Genomic DNA, 23,031 nt, shown 5'->3' with positions numbered 1-23,031 from the left:
TAATAAGTGAAAAACAACATGGTTTCGTTAAAAAACGATCAACCCTTACAAATTTGATGTGTTTTACTGATTCTGATATAACTGAAATGAGCAATGATAAGGAGGTTGACGCTGTGTATACAGATTTTAGTAAGGCGTTTGGCAAAGTCGACCACACCCTGCTAATAAAGAAGCTAAGAGATGCATACTGCTTCTCAGGAAGTGTATTGGTATGGTTAGAATCATATTTAGCTCATCGACCACAAGTAGTTAAAATAAGTGGGTATCAATCTAAAGAATTTCAACAAACATCTGGTGTCCCTCAAGGCTCTAATTTGGGACCATTATTGTATACACTGTTTATAAACGATATTTCCAAAAGTATTCAAGAATCAAATTACGAGTTATATGCAGATGACTTAAAAATATATCGTACAGTTACTTGTTCAGAGGATCAAACGAAACTACAGAATGATATCCATCGTGTAATGTTATGGGTAAAAATAATTTGATGGAACTCAATACGTCCAAATGTCATTTTATAAAATTTTCTAGGAAACGAAAGAAATTGGAGAGTAAATATCATATTGATGGCATACAAATAAATCAAATAAACCATATCAATGATTTGGGTGTCATTTTAGACGAGGAGTTGAGATTTGATAAACATATTGACAAAATAGCTCACAAAAGTTTTAAAATGCTTGGGTTTTTCTTACGTAACACCAAGGCTTTTACATCAATTCCTACGCTTAAAATACTATACTATTCCCTTGTAAGATCTCAGGTTGAATACAATTCGGTAGTTTGGTGCCCCTATTACAAAAAGTACATCACTAGGATTGAGTCAGTTCAAAAGAAATTTATATCCAAATTGAGTTATGTCACTAATAATTACACTATTATAAGTTACAAAGACAAATTAAAATTTTTCAATATGAAAACCTTAGAATTGCGAAGAAATGCGTCACAAATTCTTTTCTTATATAAATTATTAAATAATCAATTAGACTGTCCATTACTTCTATCTAAGATTGGATTATGTGTACCACCTTATCCTTGTCGTATTAGTACATATCTGCCAGTACATGTACGATTCTTCAGAAACAATTATGGCTCAAATTCACGTATCCAACTTATCTCAAAATTATATAAAAGTAAATTCCATAGTAATAGTAGTATAGATATAAATTTTAATACATTTGGAATTTTAAAAAATACGCTTTTGAACCCTTATAATTTGGAAGTATAAAATTATAGTTTTTAGTAATAGTAAACACATATGTGTTTACAATTACAATTTTTAAATTACAATATTGTAGTAGTATTACTTAACTTACAATAATAAATGAAGGCAACGCTGTGCATACCTATAAGTTAGATATACAAATATAAATATAAGAAATTTTATATTATAAGTAGTCATAATATTAATTGTATGTCTAGTTGGTAAGCCTTTTCTAATAAATAAATAAATAAAATATCAAAAATATATCAATAGCTTTCATTACATATTTCCGATGGCTGTAGACTACATCATTCCCAAATTCTTACATCATATTTTTTGACAGAGCAGCGTCTGTCGGGTCAGCTAGTAAGTAATAATAAGAAAGGCTCATATATAATTGTTGTTATATCTTTAGTCTTATAGGCCGTAAATAATTTACATGTAGGATTTAACAAATAATATTTTGGTAGTAAACGTAAGTATCTCTTTTAGTCTAAATTATAGATACCTGCTAGATATATGAATATGTAACATGATCAGGAGTGAGTTGTCGGACTGAACCTCGCAACTGTATATTGCAATATATCGGCAGGAAATAATTGCTATCCGGCAAATTCAGGCTTTGTGTTAAAACGTTACACAAAGAAGAGAAGGACGCGATGTTGTGGCAAAAAAATAAATGTTTAGGCATTCTCAGACAGTCTTGACTGAATTCGTAGGTTAGTACGGTGTAATGAATTTGATACTTCATTTAAGATTAGTAAGTATTTTTTTATAGAAAAAGTTGAACAAATGAGCTTTTCCGTAAGCCTGGTGTTAAGTGATCACCGCCGCCTACATTCTCTTGCACACAGAGAAATCATAGGAGCGTTGCCGGCCTTCAAAGAAGGTTTACGCGCTTTTTTTGAAGGTACACATGTCGTATCGTCCCGGAAACACCGCAAAAGGAAGCTCATTCCACAGCTTTGTAGTAAGTGGAAGAAAGCTCCTTGAAAAGCGCACAGTGGAGGACTGCCACACATCCAGATGGTGAGGATAATATCCTAATTTGTGGCGTGACGTATCGTGCGTTAGTAATAAAGTAAATTTTGTGTCTTATGTTCTACTAGTTCACAAGAAAGTATTGTATATTGTATTTCACATAATTTTGACGACAGTTGCGACCAAGAAAACGAATAACATACCTAGACGAAACATACATTTCAGCAGCTCAAATGGAAACAGTCATAAAAGATGCTTTTGAAAGTATAACACAAGAACATTGAAAGAGAATGACAGTGCATATTCTTCATGTTGAAGTTCAGTACAAATCAAGGGATGGAATGATAGAAGAGCTAGAACAATTGATCGTAGGTGTGCAGGATAATAATTCCAGTAGTAGTTCAGACGAATCTATGGAAATAGAAATGTTAGAACGAGCTTTTGATTATTATATCTAAGGTCTGTTTATCGTCCTTTATAGCTTTTATTTTTATGCTCACCTCGGCTGTCTAGTGATTTTCATTAAATTATTCTTGTACTGTTGGTATTTGTAGCCCTTCAATACTCTATGTTCTTTTAACATGATCCCTTTGTACGTTGTAGTAACTATATTAAATAATACATTTTACTGCAAAGAACTCATGCCTCAATAATGTGTGTAGGTACAAGAATTATGTTATAAATGAGTGTTTAAAAATCTAAAACCAAAACCATTACCAACATAATAACCGGTAAGGAAATATAAAAAAAATAGGAAAAGTATCAAATTTATTTATTCCTATCTTAATTGATAATACCAAATGAAGTTTTTTTTTTTAATTTTCCGCCTTTTGCTAGGTTCACGCTTTCGTTAGCCAGACTGTAGTAAATATGTTTCGTCAATGGTGCATAATATTATAAAGACCCATATTATCTGCTTTTACATACATTACAATCACGGACTGTAAAAAAGCAAGACTCCGCGCCGTGATATTAGCAAGTGAAGCACCTTTATGCTAGTTTGTGTGCGGTTACGGGGTATACCAGATACACGATTTTTTCTCCCTTAACTAATCATATTTCCACAAATACTTTTATAGTATTGTTTTTACACTTTTTCACAACGCACGACGGCATTTTTAAAATATTTCATTGCGATGCAAACTGATCTGTCACAAATCTCATAATGGCGGCCGATCGGCTTGTATTAGTGTAAGTGTATGTGTAGGGCTATGTATTTACACGTTTACCGGCTTGTTTTGGTGCCTCACTGTTATATAAGGTGACACGGAGTCCTTCTGATTTTACTCGTCCGTGATTACAATGACAAGGGGTCGATTACAGGTGAGGATTGTATAGTGTCCTTCCTCAAATTTTTATTCGAAATAGTGTTTCTAAATCACTTTTCAACCACCATTATTCTACCACACATTTAAAAATATATGTCCCAGCCCGGAAAGCAATGAGCGCAGGGGGCTCGGCGGGCTTCTCTGGAAGAAGCAGAGGATATCGGAGAGGATAAATACATAGTACAGGTTAAACAAAAAGACTATCATATATGTATTTAAATATGTTTTTCTTCCAACTACTCTAGTTAATAGATAAGTCCGATAGCGTCGTGTGATTTCGCGGTCATCATCAACCGGAAGACGTCCACTACTGGTAAAGGCCTCCCCCAAAGATCTCCGCGACGATCAAACCTGCGCTGCCGTCGTCTTGCCGTCTTGACCAGATCGTCGGTCCATCTTGTGGAGACCAACCAAAACTGCGTCTTCCGGTACGTACCGTACGACCACGTGGTCGCCATTCGAGGACTTTTCTGCCCCACTGGCCATCGGTCCATCATAAGTTTGTGGTCATAAATTTTATAATTTCTAAAGTGCTACTTCCTGTCTGTGGGTATAGTCGTACCTACGAGTATGAAGCCAGCGTCTACAGTCTCAAAACAAATGAATGATACTAAATTTCTTGTCTTCTCTTTAATTGTCCTTTTCGTATCCCCTAGAGTGTAAGTGGTAAGAATAATTTAGGGAATGGAATACTTTTATGGGAGAGCTAGGGTTACGTTCCCGTTTGGGTACGTGACTCTTAAAGGCATAAAATGCGTAAACACCAATTTACCCTTTTTTACGGAAAAGGAGGATAAACGAGCGTACGGGTCATCTGGTATTAAGTGATCACCGCCACCCCCATTCTCTTGAAATACCAGCGGAATCACAGGAGCATTGCCGGCCTTTTTTTGAAGGTACGCATGTCGTATCGTCCCGGAAACACCGCACAAGGAAGCTCATTCCACAGCTTCGTAGTACGAGGACCGCACCGTGGAGGACCGCCATACATCGCCAGATGGTGAGGATGATATTCTAACTTGTGGCGTGTCGTGCGAAAGTGGAATTCAGCGGCAGGAATCAGGTGAAACAGCTCTTCGGAACACTCCCCGTGATAAATGCGGTAGAAGACACACAATGAAGCAACTTGTCTCTACGCAACGCCAAGTGATCCAACCCTATATTTCCTTCACAAGTTAGACGACGTACTAGGCACTGGTAGCAGGATCATCAGGACATCTTATGTCTCAAAGTGACGAGCGCAGATGTAGTGCCGCTCAGAATATTTGGGGTTTTTCAAGAATCCTGAGCGGCACTGTATTGTAAAGGACAGGGCGTATCAATTACCATCAGCTGAACGTCCTGCTCGTCCCATCCCTTATTTTCATAAAAAAAAGGGTGATGACCGTGCTGTACCATTACTCACATTAATACCGTCCATTAATACAATATTTGTGCTGCAGAAAAGGGCTATTCGGGTATTTACAACCTAGGTCCTAAAGAATCATTAAGAGAAAAATTTAAAGAAATAAGCAATTTTACTGTGGCATCTCAATTTATTCTTGATAATATGTTCATAAGCTTTTAGCTAAGTTTTACGTAAGTAAAGTCTGAGCAAAGTCTGAGTACGCTTTATAGATCTCAGACTTAATTGCCAAATACATATGGTCCGTATAGAATACGCATATCTGTCACATTCATACAAATATTGATGTAAGAAAAATTCAATTACGGCCATTCCCAATATCCAGTCTATCTCTTACTTGAGATAAAAATCGTAACTATCGTTAACTTTTCTGTCCCAATAAACTTATCGACGGTAACTCACCTTATCCGTATACGCTGTCTGTCAATGGGACGACGTATAGCTTACCAGCGATAGAAGTTTGTATGGAAATTGCAATTCACGCGTCCCAATATAAGGCAATAAGAATGACTTATCAGTTATCGGGTATATTGGGACAGCTTCAGATTATTGACAGTAGAAGGTAGTAATTTATCTCTATCTGTAAATAGTATATTGGGAAAGGCCGTTAGACGTCTGGATAATTTATCACCAAAAATATTCAAACTATCCATCTCTGATCGCCAAATTAGGATTGCGATTTAAAAAAGATATCGGTCGTTAATAGACACGGCATGTTTTATTATGTATTAAACTTATAAAGCTGGTATTACAAAATAAATCTATAATTATGTACTTTTACATTACAACAACGTTTTTTGTAAAATACAAACTAAAACTAAAAACAGTATGGTACAAGTCGATTTCCCTAAATATATTTAGTTTAAGGCCGCTATCCCAACCGCCAAAACATCGCATAATTGAAACCATTTCTTAAAGATTTACATAAAGCTTTTATTTTTACAAAAAATAATTATATATCTACAGAATATGAGAAGAAAATTAATTTTTTCATTACATTTCTATTTTTATAGACAGTGCGAAATGAAAAATCAACAAAGTACCCTTAATATTTAAGAGATGGAGCCATGTATTAACATTCAATCTAGATAAAAATTGTATGAATAGTTATTTTCTGTTTACCAATACTATTTAAGATGACACAGCTTTGTTAATTTTTTAAAGAAAATTGTATTATGCTTGTAATAATTTGAAAATGCTTCTAATTCTGAATTAAAACTATGGCATCTTGTGCGAGGCCTTTAAGGGCTTTGGTTCGGTCCCCAGCCTTAAAGGTACGGACAGACGTGCTCATTACTAGCACGAAAGCATGCTTTTATTGAGCATGTGCTCATTAGTAGCACGTGTGTACTGTAATGAGCATACTTATTTAGAGCGTGCTCAAAAATCAACCGACGTTTGATTTTCGAGCATGCTACTGTTTTGCATGTTTAGCATGCTTTCGTGCTAGTAATGAGCACGTCTGTCCGTACCTTTAAGGTACGGACAGACTTGCTCAAAAAAAGCGTGCTTTTAAGTATGCTTAAAGTGAGCATGCTCATGCAACTGTTCACATTTGCCAGCAATAAGCATGCTTGCTTAAGCATACTCATAAATAAGCATGCTCAAAGCAAACGTACTGGACAGACGTGCTGCACTGTGCTATTTGGCACCAGGCTCTTGGACAAAATGGATGTACAAAGATATAGTGACAGTGATATCCATACAGAACTCAATAAAATAATCATAGTCGCCCGCCGCGGATCGAGATCAAATCGATAATAGCATGCTAATAAGCAAACCTGTTCAGACGCGCTCGGAGCACGCCCCCTTCTACCCGCGCCTACATGTCTGAACAGGTCTGTATGGATATCACTGTTACTATATCTTTGTACATCCATTTTGTCCATGAGCCTGGTGCCAAATAGCAGCACGTCTGTCCGGTACGTTTGCTTTGAGCATGCTTATTTATGAGTATGCTTAAGCAAGCATGCTTATTGCTGGCAAATGTGAACAGTTGCATGAGCATGCTAACTTTAAGCATACTTAAAAGCACGCTTTTTTGAGCACGTCTGTCCGTACCTTTAATCGTAAGAATAGGGATAGATGCATACATTTAATATTTAGATATTATTAGTATAATAATATTATCATATATAAATGTAAACGTAAGAGGTATATTTATGCAGTATTATTTTAATTAGAGAGACTATCTTACCTTAACAATTAGTTTATTTTGGGAATTCTTTCACAACTGGGATAAACAATCACAAAAAGTAATTTTTTTAATATAATTTTAATCTCATTGTGTTTATGCTTAATATTAAAATAAATCAATAAAAATATAATTTCGCCTTCACTATTACACTACTAATTTTACTTGTACTCAAGAGATGTTCGCACTGGGCCGGAAAGCGACAAGGCCACAAAAAAATAACACCTTAGATCTATTTATTTATAACCAACTGGGAATAACATATTAGGACGGTACTAATTGAAGTTATACTTCTTTAGGCGCGTTATGAAAAAATGATGAGAGTGAAATTTTAAGATGCGCGCGCATCACTGTAACACAAAAGTAACAGGTTGAAGTGAAATTTTCTGACGTTTGCGTCATTCGTAATTTTTTTTTTTTGGTTTCTTCTTCCATTATTAGGACAGGCAAAGGGTTCAAGGCCATACGGCCGTTTTCATTATTTAATAATTAATCATCAAAGTCAACATTGCAAGATTTTTACAAAATTGTTCTTTCTAAAAACGTAGAATAGCACGAGTAATAAAATCATTTTAATGATTTTTCCTTCGTTAGGCCAAAGAAGAATAGTGCATAGAAAGCATGAAGAATGAAAAGAAGAATGCAAGAAAGTGCATACACACTTTTTTTATTATGATCAAATCAATATTTAAAATTATGTACGTACCTACATTCTTAGTTTAAGGTAACTAACTCTCCTACTCACAGTCGTCACGCCAGCATTAATGAAATCATCCGCAAGTCATTTGCCGCTCTTAATATACCAGCTGTTTTAGAGCCAAATGGTATTATCCGCCGCGATATCAATGACCCTAGTGGCTTGGGCATGGACTCTGGCTCCTTCGCATGTCCAAGTTACGTAAGTTGGTGCTGGGGCTGGTGCTTCGACTGCCGAAGACAGCAAACGTCGCAAATATGTCGGTCTCAGAGAGTCTTACATCTTTGTGCCGTTTGGTGTCGAATCACTTGACCAGAGGCGCGGCGAATGTACAAAGTACTATTTATTCACCTCAAAAGGGCTACTGGAAACCCAAGCGCTGGCGGCTATTTCGGTCAACGGATCGGCCTAGCTATCCAATGTGGAAATGCTGCCAGTATTCTTGGTACACTTCCCCTTAATGATAGTTTTATATTATGTAATCATAAATATAGTTATATTTTTGTTGCATACTTAGTATTTGTTTAGCACATTAATTATTTATGACTCACAACAGACAATTAACAGCAGCTGCATTTTAAAGTAGTGTATTGTTTATTTTTTATATAATTAACAGTGAGTCACCCAAGCAACAGATGACTTTTCTCACTAAATATTCGCTAAATATTATTAAATGACATTCACGAAACATAAGGAAATTCATGTGCTTCCAGTGGAAAACATTACCCTAATAGCTTCATCCTTAGATAAGTTAAACGTCTAAATATAGCCTTTTGCTGCTATACTTCCAATGAAAACAGGCCAGGTTTATAACTTTAGTGTGCGTGACAAGCTACGTCTTACACACGCAATTTGTGTCACTTTCTTTTAGTGTGCGTGTATTGCTCAAAACAGAGGTTAACTGTCAAACTGAATTTTTTTCGACGTTTTCACAGCTGTTACAGGCTAATCTAGACGTATTAATAATCTAAGGCTTCATGCTAATGTTGAGCATTCATTCATTACAGGTTTATATGACAGCTACCTGTTGCACTTAATAACTAATATCGCGGTCTGCGAGCAACCGGGACCCGTAAAGCCTAATAAATATCACGATAAAAACGTTCCATGTCTGCTGATGAGGTGTGGTCAGGGCAGCTCGGATACGTCGGTAGCGCTGGAATCCAGGTCGGCGAAGGAATCGGGTAGCCGGCGTCCCAGGGTGTCGGGCACCAGACGTGTCAGCGCTGCACTCAGCAACGGCAGCGTACCAAGAACGGCAGTAGGCACCCAGGCGCGGTACGCGGCCTGCACAGAAACCACAAAGCTGTTACGTCTTTTTATGAGAATAAAAAACGAGACAGGCGGGACGTTAAGCTGATAAAAATGCAGTGCCGCTCAGAATTCTTCAAAAACCCAAAAATTCTGAGCGGCACTACAATTGAGATGATATTTGGTATTTTATTGATGATGAAAGATGTTAAGTCTCATTTGACCAGTAATTTCACTAGCTACGGCGCCCCTCAGACCGAAACTAAATAATGTTTGCATTACTAGTTCATGGCAGAAAAAGGGCGCTGGTACCCATAATCTAGCCGGCATCCTATGCAAAAGAGCCTAACATAATAATGCTTACACATTACTGCTTCACGGCAGAAATAGGCGTCGTTGTGGTACTCATAATCTAGCCGGCATCCTGTGCAAAGGAGCCTAACATAATAATGCTAACACATTACTACTTCACGGCAGAAATAGGCGTCGTTGTGGTACTCATAATCTAGCCGGCATCCTGTGCAAAGGAGCCTAACATAATAATGCTTACACATTACTGCTTCACGGCAGAAATAGGCGTCGTTGTGGTACTCATAATCTAGCCGGCATCCTGTGCAAAGGAGCCTAACATAATAATGCTAACACATTACTACTTCACGGCAGAAATAGGCGTCGTTGTGGTACTCATAATCTAGCCGGCATCCTGTGCAAAGGAGCCTAACATAATAATGCTTACACATTACTGCTTCACGGCAGAAATAGGCGTCGTTGTGGTACTCATAATCTAGCCGGCATCCTGTGCAAAGGAGCCTAACATAATAATGCTAACACATTACTACTTCACGGCAGAAATAGGCGTCGTTGTGGTACTCATAATCTAGCCGGCATCCTGTGCAAAGGAGCCTAACATAATAATGCTAACACATTACTACTTCACGGCAGAAATAGGCGTCGTTGTGGTACTCATAATCTAGCCGGCATCCTGTGCAAAGGAGCCTAACATAATAAAGCTAACACATTACTACTTCACGGCAGAAATAGGCGTCGTTGTGGTACTCATAATCTAGCCGGCATCCTGTGCAAAGGAGCCTAACATAATAATGCTTACACATTACTGCTTCACGGCAGAAATAGGCGTCGTTGTGGTACCCATAATCTAGCCGGCATCCTGTGCAAAGGAGCCTCCCAGGTGCGCTAGAAATCTAACTGCCACGCTAAACAGTTCTTCTTACCAGCAGGGGCACCTGTGGCGCCAGGATGGCCCCTAGGCGGCCGCACGTGGAGCAGGCAGCCAGGAGACGCTGGCGGGCCCGTGTGGGGAACAGCTCAGCAGTGTACACGTAGAGCGCGTTCAAAGCCATCGTGGCACCAACTTTTCCCGCTAGGAATAGCGCCGTGCCCACCGCACTGGCTTCTGCGACCATACACCAAAGAGGATGTAAATACTAAGTAATTAGAGGCGGGACTGCGTAAGTTAAAATTGAAATTTAGTTTATTATGAAACGTGCAGTGATTTGACATAAGTTTTAAATAGTAGTAATTACAGTATGGCGATTGGCGCCGAAGTATAATCCGGCTAAGTTTGAAAGCGAACAGTTGCTTAAAACGTAGTGGATTTCGGCTATCTCCGTTTTTTACAAGATTATAGCAGCTGTCATAATATGTCAATCTATCAATGACTGTACGTTTCATACAATCGCTGTTTTGTTTGAGAGTTTCGCTAGGCTGCCATAGACAAGCTTTATTAGCCATGCAATTAGGGTTACCATCCCAGGGATTAATCCGAACAAGTCCGGACCTTAAGGCGGAATTCTATAGAGCGTGATTAGACTTTGTAAAGTAAAATCTGACTTTACTTACGTAAAATTTAGCTGAGTGTAAGCTTAGCATAATTATTGATTTCGTTTTTATAGTCTTTTGACAGCTGATATTATGCTGAACTTTAGCAAAAACAACAAAATGCAAAGTCAAATTCGCATTCGCATTTTATCACACTTATCTAAGTTTTAAGTAAGTAAAGTCTGAGGAAAGTCTAAGTGCGGTCTATAGATATCAGCTGTAGACTCTAGTCCGGAGTTCGTCTGGATTTAATATACATTTAATAAGATGAAATATAGTAATAAAAATACACATTACCTAAAATTAGATAAATTTTTAATGTTTACGAAAATGAAATCTAAACCAGATCTACTTAAAAGTCCGGAGGAGCCGGCCTTTAAGGTAGGTGTACGCGCTTTTTTTGAAGGTACCCATATCGATCGTCTTGGAAACACTGCACAACGAAGCTCATTCCATAGCTTTGTAGTACGTGCAAGAAAGCTCCTTAAAAACCGCAAACCTTGTTAAGCCCAAAGCTAGATAAATATTTGCAAAAGCATAAAATTGCGAGTAATGCCGATTATTTATTATCAACAGTTGCATACAAAAGTTTATCTACACCCATAATATGAGTCCAATGTCCTAATAACCATAACATCATCCAAACGAGTGTTGTAATGAAATTCAGTACAACATTACAACACTCGTTTGGATGATGTAATAGTTACTAGGACTGGCTTTTTTTAATGTTAGCAGTAAGCTAACTGTTTCAGAATCTTTAATAGAGGATTTAAAGCATGGGTGTCGATAAAATAAAAAATGCCATCTACGAGGACTCACGGTCAGGGAGGCAGGGAATGGCGATGAGTGCGGCTGCTGTCAGCAAGAAGGCGGAGGTGAGCAGCGGGCGGCGACCAGCGCGGTCCAGAAGCAGCGTGTTGAGCAGCAGGGCTGGAAGCTCTGCCACCGCCAACAGGGCGTAGTTGGCGTGCGCAGATCCGGCCAGGGCGTGCGAGCGAACCGCCAGCCCGTAGAACACGAATACCGCACTAGCCCACCACGCGAAGCAAACACACAGCCGCTGCCGCAGGGCGCCGTATCTGATAGACACAAACTTATATTCTCCATATCTGAGATCATTTATGTGGATGATGCAGCTACAGTACTCAATAACTTTTGTTATGTATTAATTAACATATACTTTTTTCACTTACTCGTCTCGTTAGGCATTGCCTATTTGACGTTTGAGTATGTTTGTTGCATCACTTTACATATTATATTGTAATTGAAATGATTTGTATAGCGATGAAAATGTTAATCATGATTTAAAAGAGTGGCAATGAGTTTCTTGCTACTTCTTCTCATTAGCTCAACCTTTACGAAGTAGCACTAGATTCGATAAGAAAAACAATTTTTTTTTTGACATTCATAAGGGTCATTTCCGTGTCCTACGTGATTTTAATTGTGTCATACAAATCGCGAGTGTAAGACGTAGCTTGTATTAAACCTAACCTGTTTTTATCAGTTGTCTAACAACAAGAGATTCTATCTAGTCGTATAATCTAAGCTCCATATATATTTACAACCATTGTGTCAGTGTTACTTGACTATACAATATTTCTGGTGTAATGACGACAATTTTCATCTAAGCCCCACTGAATATTATGATCAGGTTTATTATTTAAATACAATTCTTAATAAAGCTTAGTTTATGTTTTACTAAAAAATTTATAGTTTAAACTGATGCATATTTGGTCCTTCAAGCCGGATTTAAATGATCTATTACGCTGTCAAATATAATCAAAGCTTTCAGAAATGCGGTAACGCATTGTCAATTGCTAAACAGTGATATTTAGATTTTAATATTGAACTCACCTGATAAAAGCACGGAACAGGCTTTCCTCCTCGACAACCACTTCCACTTTATCAACAACCCGATCCTTCGTTAGAATTCTCTCCAACGTATCTTCAGGCACTGCTATTTTGTTCGCTCTCGCTGCTTTCTTGATGACACTCACTGCTTCGCGCATTTTACCATTAGCGATGAGCCACCTGATACTTTCTGGCAGAAGCCAAGGGTACAGTAGTAGCAGGAATGAAGGTGGATACGCCAAACGTGCCCACGTTCTCCAGTAGCCGGTCAGATAGTCTAGGAGAGACAGTGTAGCCGCACCAGCAGACAATGGAATGCCCAGCAATAAGCTAGCTAAGATTCTGTGTTCTACTCCCAACCATTCAATCACTGAAACCAGAATTATTTAATGTTAAATTGCGTAATGGTTATATAACGCACCTATGGAGAAAAGTAGGTCATTATCATCCGCGGAATATTTTCACGAGGGTGACAACTGCAGGGGAGAATGTCCTACTTATCTCACGTGGTGCGTATATGATTTTTGTCCCTCGTACCAGGGACTAAATGCGAGTTTTTCATCAAGATGGGAAATAAATTTTTATTTGTACCATAAAAAATTAATAAAAAACCATAAAAAGAGTGATGCCAAAAATGCTTACTTAGGACAAAAGCTGCTGGGTAGACGCTAGCACCGAAGACAGTCTCCAGAAACTCCATAACGAGGTAGGCCGGGTATGAAGTCACGAACGACTTGCACAGTCCAAGAAAACCGGCGCCCACTCCACTCGTCAGCAGCGCTGCTCTTCTTCCCCATCTACGTAATAGTTGGAGAGAGTTAGTGAGACCATTAAATTTTGCCAAAATTTGAAGCTAAAAGAAAGCATTCATTGCGTACTGAATATTGGAATTTGCCGTGACTGAGCTAACGATACGGAAGAGGCAGTGTCGGTAGGCTCCAAGACAAGATAGATCGACGATCTGGTCAATTTTGCCGGATCATATTGGATGAGGGCAGGACCGATTGTCGTGGAGATCTTTGGGAGAGGTCTTTGTCCAGCAGTAGACGTCTTTCGGCTAATGATGATGAGTTAACGATAATAATTCAACTGGCCTCACAAGAACATAACTTACTTGTCCGAGACGTATCCCATGATGGGCAACGACACCAGCATGCCCACGTTGTGCGTGGTGCCCACCAAAGTCCGCTTCCACTCCTGACATGCCAGGTCGAACTGAAATCAGGTTAGTTCATGCCTTTAACCCTGCTGACTTTCTCTATAATTTTACATTATATTCAAGAAATTTGCATCGTCACGGGGAGTGTTCCGAAGTTCACATGATTCCTGCTGCCGAATGCCACCTTCGCACACAATTAGATAACGTTTTCAGTTCTACATGGGTATCTTCAAAAAGACAGCACTTGCCCTAACTGACTATTCATTTTCGAGTTTTGCGAGAGTTTACATTATTTTATACAATACATTATTATAAGACCCAAAGTTTCCAGGTAAAACGCACCGGTAGAGCTTTTACACCCATACTCATATAGCTACAAATTAGGATATCATACCCACCATCTGGATATAAAAAGCTTCCTTGTGCGGTGTTTTCGGGACGTTACGACATGCCGGGGAAGGCCGGCAACGCTTCTGTGATCCTTCTAGTATTGCAAGACAATGTGGGGCGGCGGTGATCACTAAACACCAGATGACCCGTACGATCGTTTGTCCTTCTTCTCTGACATCAAATATTAAATTAGCATTGTTTCACGAACTGGATGTACAGCCATCGTCCACCATGCAGTTCTCAGTTACTTTTTTCATAACTTAAAGTGAATCCCAAAGCGATATGACATAAATCCCCATTTTCAAAGCATTTGCGTATAAATGTCTGGGAAAAGCCCAAAAGGTCACTCGTGATTTATCTTACACGTTAAACTTTTTAGCTTTAAGTAAACATGCACAAGTCTGGTGCATTGTTCAGTAAACTTATTTTGTTTCAGTAAACTCATTTTTATTTATTAATCAAAGCTAGTTAGTTCTAAGTTTTCCTAGACTCTGTTTTTCGTAAGACTTTACAAGTTTAACAATTTTAATTGAATAGATTATAAACAAATTTTGGATTCCCTATTCTTATCGCTGTCGTCTGTATAATACGAAGATGATTCATCGGAAGAGTCCAAATCAGCCGAATTTATGGCAATATAACTCAGTAACGGTCCGTTTGTTTACATTCTTTATCTCCTCTCGTTAGCTTTACTATACTCGGTATATACCTCGGACACGATGCTGCTGCGGTGCTGGTACACAAACCCGTCGCAGTCCTGCAACGAGCTGGTGTTGAAAGAGCGCTGCTGACAGGCTGAGTCAAGAGGCTGAGGGCGGCGGCATGGCTCGTCGGCGTGCAGAGCCCACATGCCCCAGTCAGGCGCCCACTCTTCGGCTGCTGCCTGCGTACTATTGTCCTCACATTCCGGGATGTAGCATCTGCACACAAAAACACGTTTCCTCAGAGCACTTATCAACTGACATGTTGGCTTACAACATAGCGGGGTAAAGTTGGTCCTATGCAGTTTAGAGGTTTAATGTAAATTTTGCATCGGAAACAGCGATTCCGTTGATTGAGTTTTTGGACGCCTAATTTCTGAAAATATGCAGCAGACGCACTGTGTCAACAACAAAATCAGTAACAGTAATTGACGCAGTATTCTAAAGATATATTGACCCTATTTAGACCAAAGTATTTATTTCATACTTTAGTTACTGTAAGCCTCTTGTATCATTAATCGAATGTCAGCTCTGAGTCTGAATAAATCTATGTAATATATACGAATAAAATATAAAATAATTATCAAACTTTGTATCACTATGATCATTATTAAGAAAAACTTAACTTGAGGAGTAAACTCCAGTCGTGCTTCGGAGCTGACACACATACTTTTTTTTTCTAAAGTAATTAAATTGCGCGAGAGACACTTCCACCTCCCCCCACCCTTGTAACTTCTAAAATAAGAGAATGAAAAAAGTAAAAAATATATGATGTACATTATTTGGTTTGAAGGAGATCTAGTAAGTGGATTTTTTTAATTACGTACAAATTATGAGCCCTGTATGACTTTTAAGCAAAGATGTTTTGCCTTTTCCATTCAAATAATTGAATATCACTTTCCATTCTATATAACTTTTATATTATGTTACTTGCTGCTACGGAACCCTCCATGGGCGAGTCCGACTCACACTTGGTCGCTTTTTATAATGGAAAGCTGAAATCGCGAGCGAAAACTTACCCAGATAAATCCTTTGGGGGGTTTTCGTGGTACTTATGTGGAACTTTTATTTATGTTTGATGCTTTGAACAATAAATGAAAAGTAATTGTTCTATCCTTCAAATAGTCAGGTATATAGACCTGGTGAAACTCGCACGATCAAGATTACGTAAGATAACTCATGTAATAACGGGTCACGGCCCCTTTAACAAGCATCTGATTAATATAGGTGTCACCGACAGTCCCCTGTGCAGGGCTTGCATGGAGACAGAAGAAACGGCCACACACATCATTCTGAGGTGTAGAAGTGTGGCCAGATACCGGGCCAAACACATGGGGTCACCGAAGACTCTCCCCGAGGTCATGGGTGACATCAGAGGTTTGAGAAACTTGCTTGAGAAATTGGGATGGCAAGATTAGCAACCCATCCCTACCACGCAAAATTGGCGCAAAGCAGACGTCGAGTTGCAGAAAGTAGCCCGTGAATAACTATACCTAGAAATATAGATTATATTAGTGGTCGATGGTGAGGCAGCGAAATGATGAGGTGGCCAGATGATGAGGTGGCTAGGTGGTCGTAAACGGCCGGAGAGTTAAATTTAGCCACGTGTAATAAACTCAAGTTATATTTAGCGCGTATTATTCCGTCTATTTCTGGCGGCTGTAAAGTTCACCCACTGTTAACTGACCGCCGGCGCGGCAACGGTGATCATACAAGTAAACATAGACACAGACATTCTTTAATCTACATAAACAAGTAAGAAGTAGACAGCTGACAGAGTCATATTGTATCGTGTGCTCGGAGAACAAGCTAGAATATGATTGACCTTTGGCTCTTGCAGGAAGCACAGGAGCTTTGTAATTGCAATCAACTACTGGTTTGACTGGCACATTGAAGAGCTTAATATGAAGATATCCACGTTATAACAACTGTATATTAAATTCATATTGAAATATTTTTATTCAAAATAGGATATAAAATCACTTATTGAAAGTCAAAAACTACCACCCACCCAAAACGAATGCCTCAGACCTGAGAAGAACGGGCGCAACAAACTCAGTGGGCTTTTTTTTTTCATAAAAATGATTACATGGTTACAAAGTAATATTGTTCAATTAAACTAAATATCCTCATGGGTTGATTGTTTTTTTTTACTTTAAATATCAGTGAAGTGTCATCCGCAAACAATACTACCTTATGATTTTTTTCTATAAGATTAGGAAGATCATTTATATATTATAAATGATCTTCATTTATATATTATCCCTCATAAAGAAAATAAAATAAAAATATCTGTATGAACAGTTGTTATATTATAATATATAGGTAGCAGGTATTCGTAATGTGTATAACACATTTAAAATACGACACCATCAGGAAACAACATGTTTCTGAGTCGCGTCAAGGTCATAAACGAGTTATCATAACAACTCTATATCAGGCGGTAGCTCGCGGCGGCACCTTGTGTACAAACAAACCGAGTCCCGGGTCACCGACATCAACTGTCGATACCATAGACTTACGACCGTTTTCATTAACCTATCTATCCTTAATTTAAATTACTAGACGTAGACAAATCTATCCATTTACGCTTACTTACATTTGAATAACCTATCGACAGATAGCATTGGACTATCTATATATATATAAAAATGAATTGCTGTTCGTTAGTCTCGCTAAAACTCGAGAACGGCTGGACCGATTTGCCTAATTTTGGTCTTGAATTATTTGTGGAAGTTTAGAGAAGGTTTAAAAGGTGAATAAATATGAAAATGTTTGGAATTAAAAAAGAAAACAAAAATTTTGATTTTCCTTTAATGTGCCCCCGTTGTTCAGAAATCAAATTTAAAGAATACGTTAAAATGAATAACTAATTAGAATCAGAACTTAACTTTAGCTACCAATAGTTGGTAGAATAACTATAGATGTTAACTATGATGGCAATACAACGTTTGCTGGGTCAGCTAGTAACTAATAAATATCCGGACCACCGAGCCTTGCGCGGGTTTTTAAGAATGTACAAAACTTGAACAAAAAAAAACTAATAGGACATCTGGATTCGAACCGGGGTCTTCGGCTTTCCGGATCACCCAATGTACCACCTGAGCTTTTACAGCCTTATATATAGTGGTGAAATTTACCTTTGTATTCTAATGTTATTGTAGCTGTTTCTTATTAAAACACGGATAAAACATTTTTTTTTTATTGAAACCTAGCTACATCGATTTATCGCCCCCGAAATTCCCTGTAGGTATACTAAATTTAATGAAAATCTTTGGAACAGTTTCCGAGATTCAGATTATATATTTATATATATACCAGAATTGCTCGTTTAAAGATGTAAGACATAACTATATTGGACATAACTATGGATAGATAAGATCTTGTCATTAAACGGTGGTAGAAATCTATCCGTAACTAGAGGTACGTTATTGAAATCGGCTGTAAGACCATAGCAATGAATATATGTGTTACCGGCAATCTGTATAATTCAGGTCAATACCTGATGTACACAATTACAATACCTAGGCAATATATATAATACCTGGGTCGTCCAGGCAATGTATGAAATATTATGAAATATCCATTACATACTCTACCTAGGTAATAAAAACAATTCCTAGGAATTGTATAGAATACCTGCTGTTCCACCGGCAATGTGAAAAATAAATTGATTTTAGTCATATTTATCAATATTAACTCGCCTATAAAATAACGGGCAAATGAAACATATTTTAGTAATTAAAATCAATTGTATTAAAATAAAAAAATAGAGTTCTCCTTAAAAGTATGCATTATGAAAAGTACATTTCTTTTACATACAGTAAAATCAGAATAAAATTAACGTGAAACTTAAAATTCTTCTAGCTTGTAACATATTGTAATTTGTTTACAAATGCTTAGTATAAAAAACTTAAGAAACAAAACAACTCTATAAAAATAATAAGTACGTCTACTGCTTAATCAAAACGTTAAATATAGTAGATTTTACAACGAGTGCACAAATTTATCCGAGACTTATAGCAGCTGATAGTAATGTCGAGGATAAAATGGTTTTGTGGACTAGTTATAAACTCTGCTTTTCATTTCGATTGCGAGGAAATAAAACAGTAGTATAACATGGACATTTTTAACAATTTTAGCAAATTTGAAGAAATTAATAAACACGCGAAAAAACAAGACCTGTTTCCCGCCGCTTTTTTTTTAATCTTACGACATTGATATTAGGCTTGGGCTCCAGACCTAGTATACAGCCTACTATTAAATTAATTTTGTAATATATATATATATATTTAATTAATTAAATAACCTACTGTATTTTAATTAAAATTTTTATATCTTTTATAAATTAAAGTAAATATTATAAAATAACAAATTCTATCTCAGAACTTTTTATTGTGATTGGCTGTATAGCTCATTTTCTTTGCCTTAATATAGTTACATTTATGAGTAGATACTTTTGTGCACTTGTGCACAAAAATTGATTTTGTGCAGCCTACATCGTGCACAAATAAGCAATTTCAGAGCATGAGAAGTGAAAAGTAAATTTTTTATTCTTAAATGAGGAACTATTATGACATTTTGAAGAGCGCAAAATTTAACTTTTAAGAGAAGAACACTTTTACTATCGCATGATGTTTTTTACAACTACATTTGACAAACCCCTGACCTGTCCCCACTCCCCGTTAATGCTGCAATGGTAACTCTACAATTGGAGCCATCTTAATCATTCAATCTAGATTAAAATTGTATGAAAATTTATTAATTGTACACGAATTTATTAATTTTACATGGCATAGTTTAGTTAGTTTTGTAAAGAAATAAAATGTTTGTAATAAATTAAAAATTCTTCTAATTCTGAATAAAAACTATGGGGATCCTGTGCGAGGGAGGTAACCTAGCTCCACTCGATTCCTTAAGGCCATTGGCTCAGTCCCCAGCCCTAATAGGAGATTTTTAGGGCTGTAGTTGTTGGATACCTTCGGCTGCTCTGATTCATTATGGACCTCAACATACGATATGTTAGTGGGTAATACCACAGAGTAGGGTTGGAGACGTATGTATTAAGTATTACTATCGACAAACAATAGTACAAGCTATCGACAGTACGCTACGAACATACGACTGACTTTTGAAGTGTCTTCTTTATTATTCCGTTCCATTATTGTAATTTTATATTAACCTCGAAAAATTTGGTCAAATGGCACGAAATGATCAAAGTTTCAAACATTATAATGCGAGAGATAAGACGTTTTTAAGTTGTGAAAATAAAAAAGGAATAAGCATTTCATTATTATTATTATTAAGATTTCTATGGTGTCAGCCGATACCGACTTTAGCGCCGCGCCTCATCGTAACCGTGTGGGAAGCCCTTTATCGCAGAGTTTGATAGTTCAGTATCTACTTTTTGCGGATTTATATAGGGAGCGACACACGGCGACCGCGTGGCGTCAAGGACGCCTGCTTCTTCGCCAATCAACGACGAATATTTCTGCCGTGAAACAGTAATCTGTAAGTATTACTGTGTTTCGCTCTGAAGGGCACCGCAGCTAGTGAAATTACTCGGCAAATCAGACTTGACATCTTATATCTAAAGGTGACGAGCGTAGTTGTTGTGCCACTCAGAATTTTTGGGCTAATCAATAATCTTGAGCAGCGCTGCATTTTAATGGGCAGGGCGTATCAATTACCATCAGCTGAACGTCCTGCTCGTCTCGTCCCTTATTTTCATAAAAAAAAACTTGCGCAAAACATAGCTTAGTGTGATAAAACACGGACTTGACTTTAGCATTGGGCTGTCTGACAAATATCTATGAAAACTTAATCAATGATTACGCTAAACTTACACTAAGCTAAGTTTTACGTAGGTAAAGTTTGAGAAAAGTCTAACTACAGTCTATAGATCTTAGCCTAAGACAGTCGAATTAGTTAAAGACAGATCTAAGCGGAATCAAACCACAAGAAACCCCATAACCTTTAAATATCAGTAACTGCCAAGTTCGTCTCTCTGAAATCGAGTTTAACACATTCAACTTATAAAATTTTCCGTTCAATTGTAAATAAATTATTTCAAGATGGCGATCTCGAATATATCGTATTGAAGTGTGTGTGGGTGTCTGTGTGTGTGCGTGTCGAATCACATGACTCAGCCTTAATTATAAACTAAATCAATGTTAGGTGACCACTCGACCAGTTGTTATTGACCTCAGCGGTAAAGCCACCTCACTTAAATAATTACGCATAGGTACTTAAATATACATTTTAAATGCTAGATACAAAGTAAAACATATCATTTACATTATAAATACATCATTATAATTAATAACAGACTAGATTTAGCCCACTACTTTACATTTCTCGCGATAAACTCGATGTTAAGTGAATAATATAGGGGTTTTAAGTATCAATGTCATTTTGGCGTACTTGTTACATTCAATATTCTCATTTCACAAAACTTATCTTGTCTTGATAAGTTTTCAGGACGCGATTTAATAATACCCTAAACACATGGTCGGATTTGGTACCATATGGTGTATTATTTTTACAAAGTTTTAATACGAAACCCGGCATTTTAGTTTCAATTTTACAAGTTTAACAGAACATGTGGCACGTCAACGTCATTGTTCAAGACTGGCTCGAATATGCCCACTTGGGCGTAGTATTATCTGACGCACTTTGCGACTACGCCTGCGGTTTCTAGTTAGAGCGCAGCGGAGACCAATCCTTAATCTAAGGAAGGAAATAAACAATTACAAGGTAGTTACAACTACGGCTGATAATATTGTGAATAAAATTTGAATTTGTATTTGAAACGAGCGTACGTGTCACCTGATGTTAAATAATCACCGCTTCCCGCATTATCTTGCAACACCGGAACACACGGGAATTACAGGAGTGTAGCCGGCCTCTAAGGAAGGTGTATGTGTTTTTTTCATTAAAGTTACTTGACAATCGCACTGTGGAGGAACGCCTCAGGAACCAGATGGTAGGTATGATATCCAAATTTGTGGCGTGTCGTGCGAAGGTGTCATTCGGCGGCAGGAATCAGGTGAAATAGCACAAGACTCCCCGTGATAAATGCGTCCCCCCTTACACAGCACTGGGTCCACGCCAATTATTAAATGAATAAATTAATTATTGGGGACCCAGTGCTCTATGAATGCCTAGATGACTTGGCGTTGCATAGGGACGTTACTTCACTGCGTGTCTTCTACCGCATTTATCACGGGGAGTGTTCCGAAAAGCTGATTGACTTGATTCCTGCCGCCGAATTCCACCATTTTTCCCACGCCACACGGATGTGTTTGTCCACAGTACGGTTTTCAAGAAACTTTCTTCCACGTATGACTAAGCTGTGGGATGAGCTTCCTTGTGATGGACGATACGACATGGGCACCTTCAAAAAAACGCGTACAATTTTTTGAAAGGCCGGCCAGGGTTCAGTGATTCCTCTGGTTTTTCAAGAGAATGTGGTGATCACTTAACATTAAGTAAACTGTACGGTCGTTTATTATACGTCTTCCATTAAAAAACATTAGTTTTGCTATTTTGTCGTAATTTTAATATTGTTTTTTAGTGTAACCCCCTTATTCATAATGGTCCGCTAACTTTAAACAACCGCTTAGGAGTGTTTTTTCTCATTCTGACTTAGGTCAATAGAAGAAGACAGAGTGAGAATTAGCAATGCTTTAAGTTAGCAGACTATTATGAATAAGGGGTAAGTATCTAATTTATATCTTCTCTTTCTTGGCGTGCGTGCCTGCAGAATGGCATGTCGCCACTCACCTCTACTATATACCACTGGACTGGCGGCTGTCTATGTGCTTTTGTGCCTGTTTGATATTCGCCATTTTGGCGCTGTTGGCCATGTAGCGAGAGTCTGCGGTACTAAAATTAGTGATGACAACCTCAGCAAACAGCGATATATGGTGGGAAACTACTATAAAAATTGAGTACTTTATTACAACTATTGATTCTTGAAGTATAAATAACACGGAAAACGAACGAAATTAATCCAAAATGCAAAAA

At 37.7% G+C, this 23,031-nt stretch overlaps 1 protein-coding gene and 1 long non-coding RNA gene across 2 annotated transcripts in view; both read right to left on the bottom strand.

Annotated features, from left to right (window-relative positions):
• LOC126974509 (uncharacterized) overlaps positions 1 to 23,031 on the bottom strand; it is a 289,593-nt gene that overhangs the window by 81,503 nt on the left and 185,059 nt on the right. The gene's annotated exons all lie outside the window — the stretch shown is intronic.
• The window catches only part of LOC126974440 (solute carrier family 22 member 6-like), a 34,534-nt gene continuing 16,534 nt past the window's right edge, over positions 5,032 to 23,031 (bottom strand). Inside the window, exons 2-8 of the mRNA XM_050821931.1 lie at positions 15,012 to 15,222; positions 13,868 to 13,968; positions 13,396 to 13,550; positions 12,757 to 13,123; positions 11,722 to 11,981; positions 10,296 to 10,477; positions 5,032 to 9,099 (exon numbers count right to left, since the gene is read on the bottom strand). Coding sequence (XP_050677888.1) covers positions 8,941 to 9,099; positions 10,296 to 10,477; positions 11,722 to 11,981; positions 12,757 to 13,123; positions 13,396 to 13,550; positions 13,868 to 13,968; positions 15,012 to 15,222 — 1,435 coding nt within the window. The 3' untranslated portion in view covers positions 5,032 to 8,940. The remainder of the gene's footprint in view (positions 9,100 to 10,295; positions 10,478 to 11,721; positions 11,982 to 12,756; positions 13,124 to 13,395; positions 13,551 to 13,867; positions 13,969 to 15,011; positions 15,223 to 23,031) is intronic.

The sequence above is a fragment of the Leptidea sinapis genome, chromosome 32 (genome assembly GCF_905404315.1).
Source record: "Leptidea sinapis chromosome 32, ilLepSina1.1, whole genome shotgun sequence".
In the NCBI taxonomy this organism is placed as follows: domain Eukaryota; kingdom Metazoa; phylum Arthropoda; class Insecta; order Lepidoptera; family Pieridae; genus Leptidea; species Leptidea sinapis.
The sequence above is the reverse complement of the archived record's forward strand: the minus strand, read 5'-3'. Positions and strand labels throughout refer to the sequence as shown.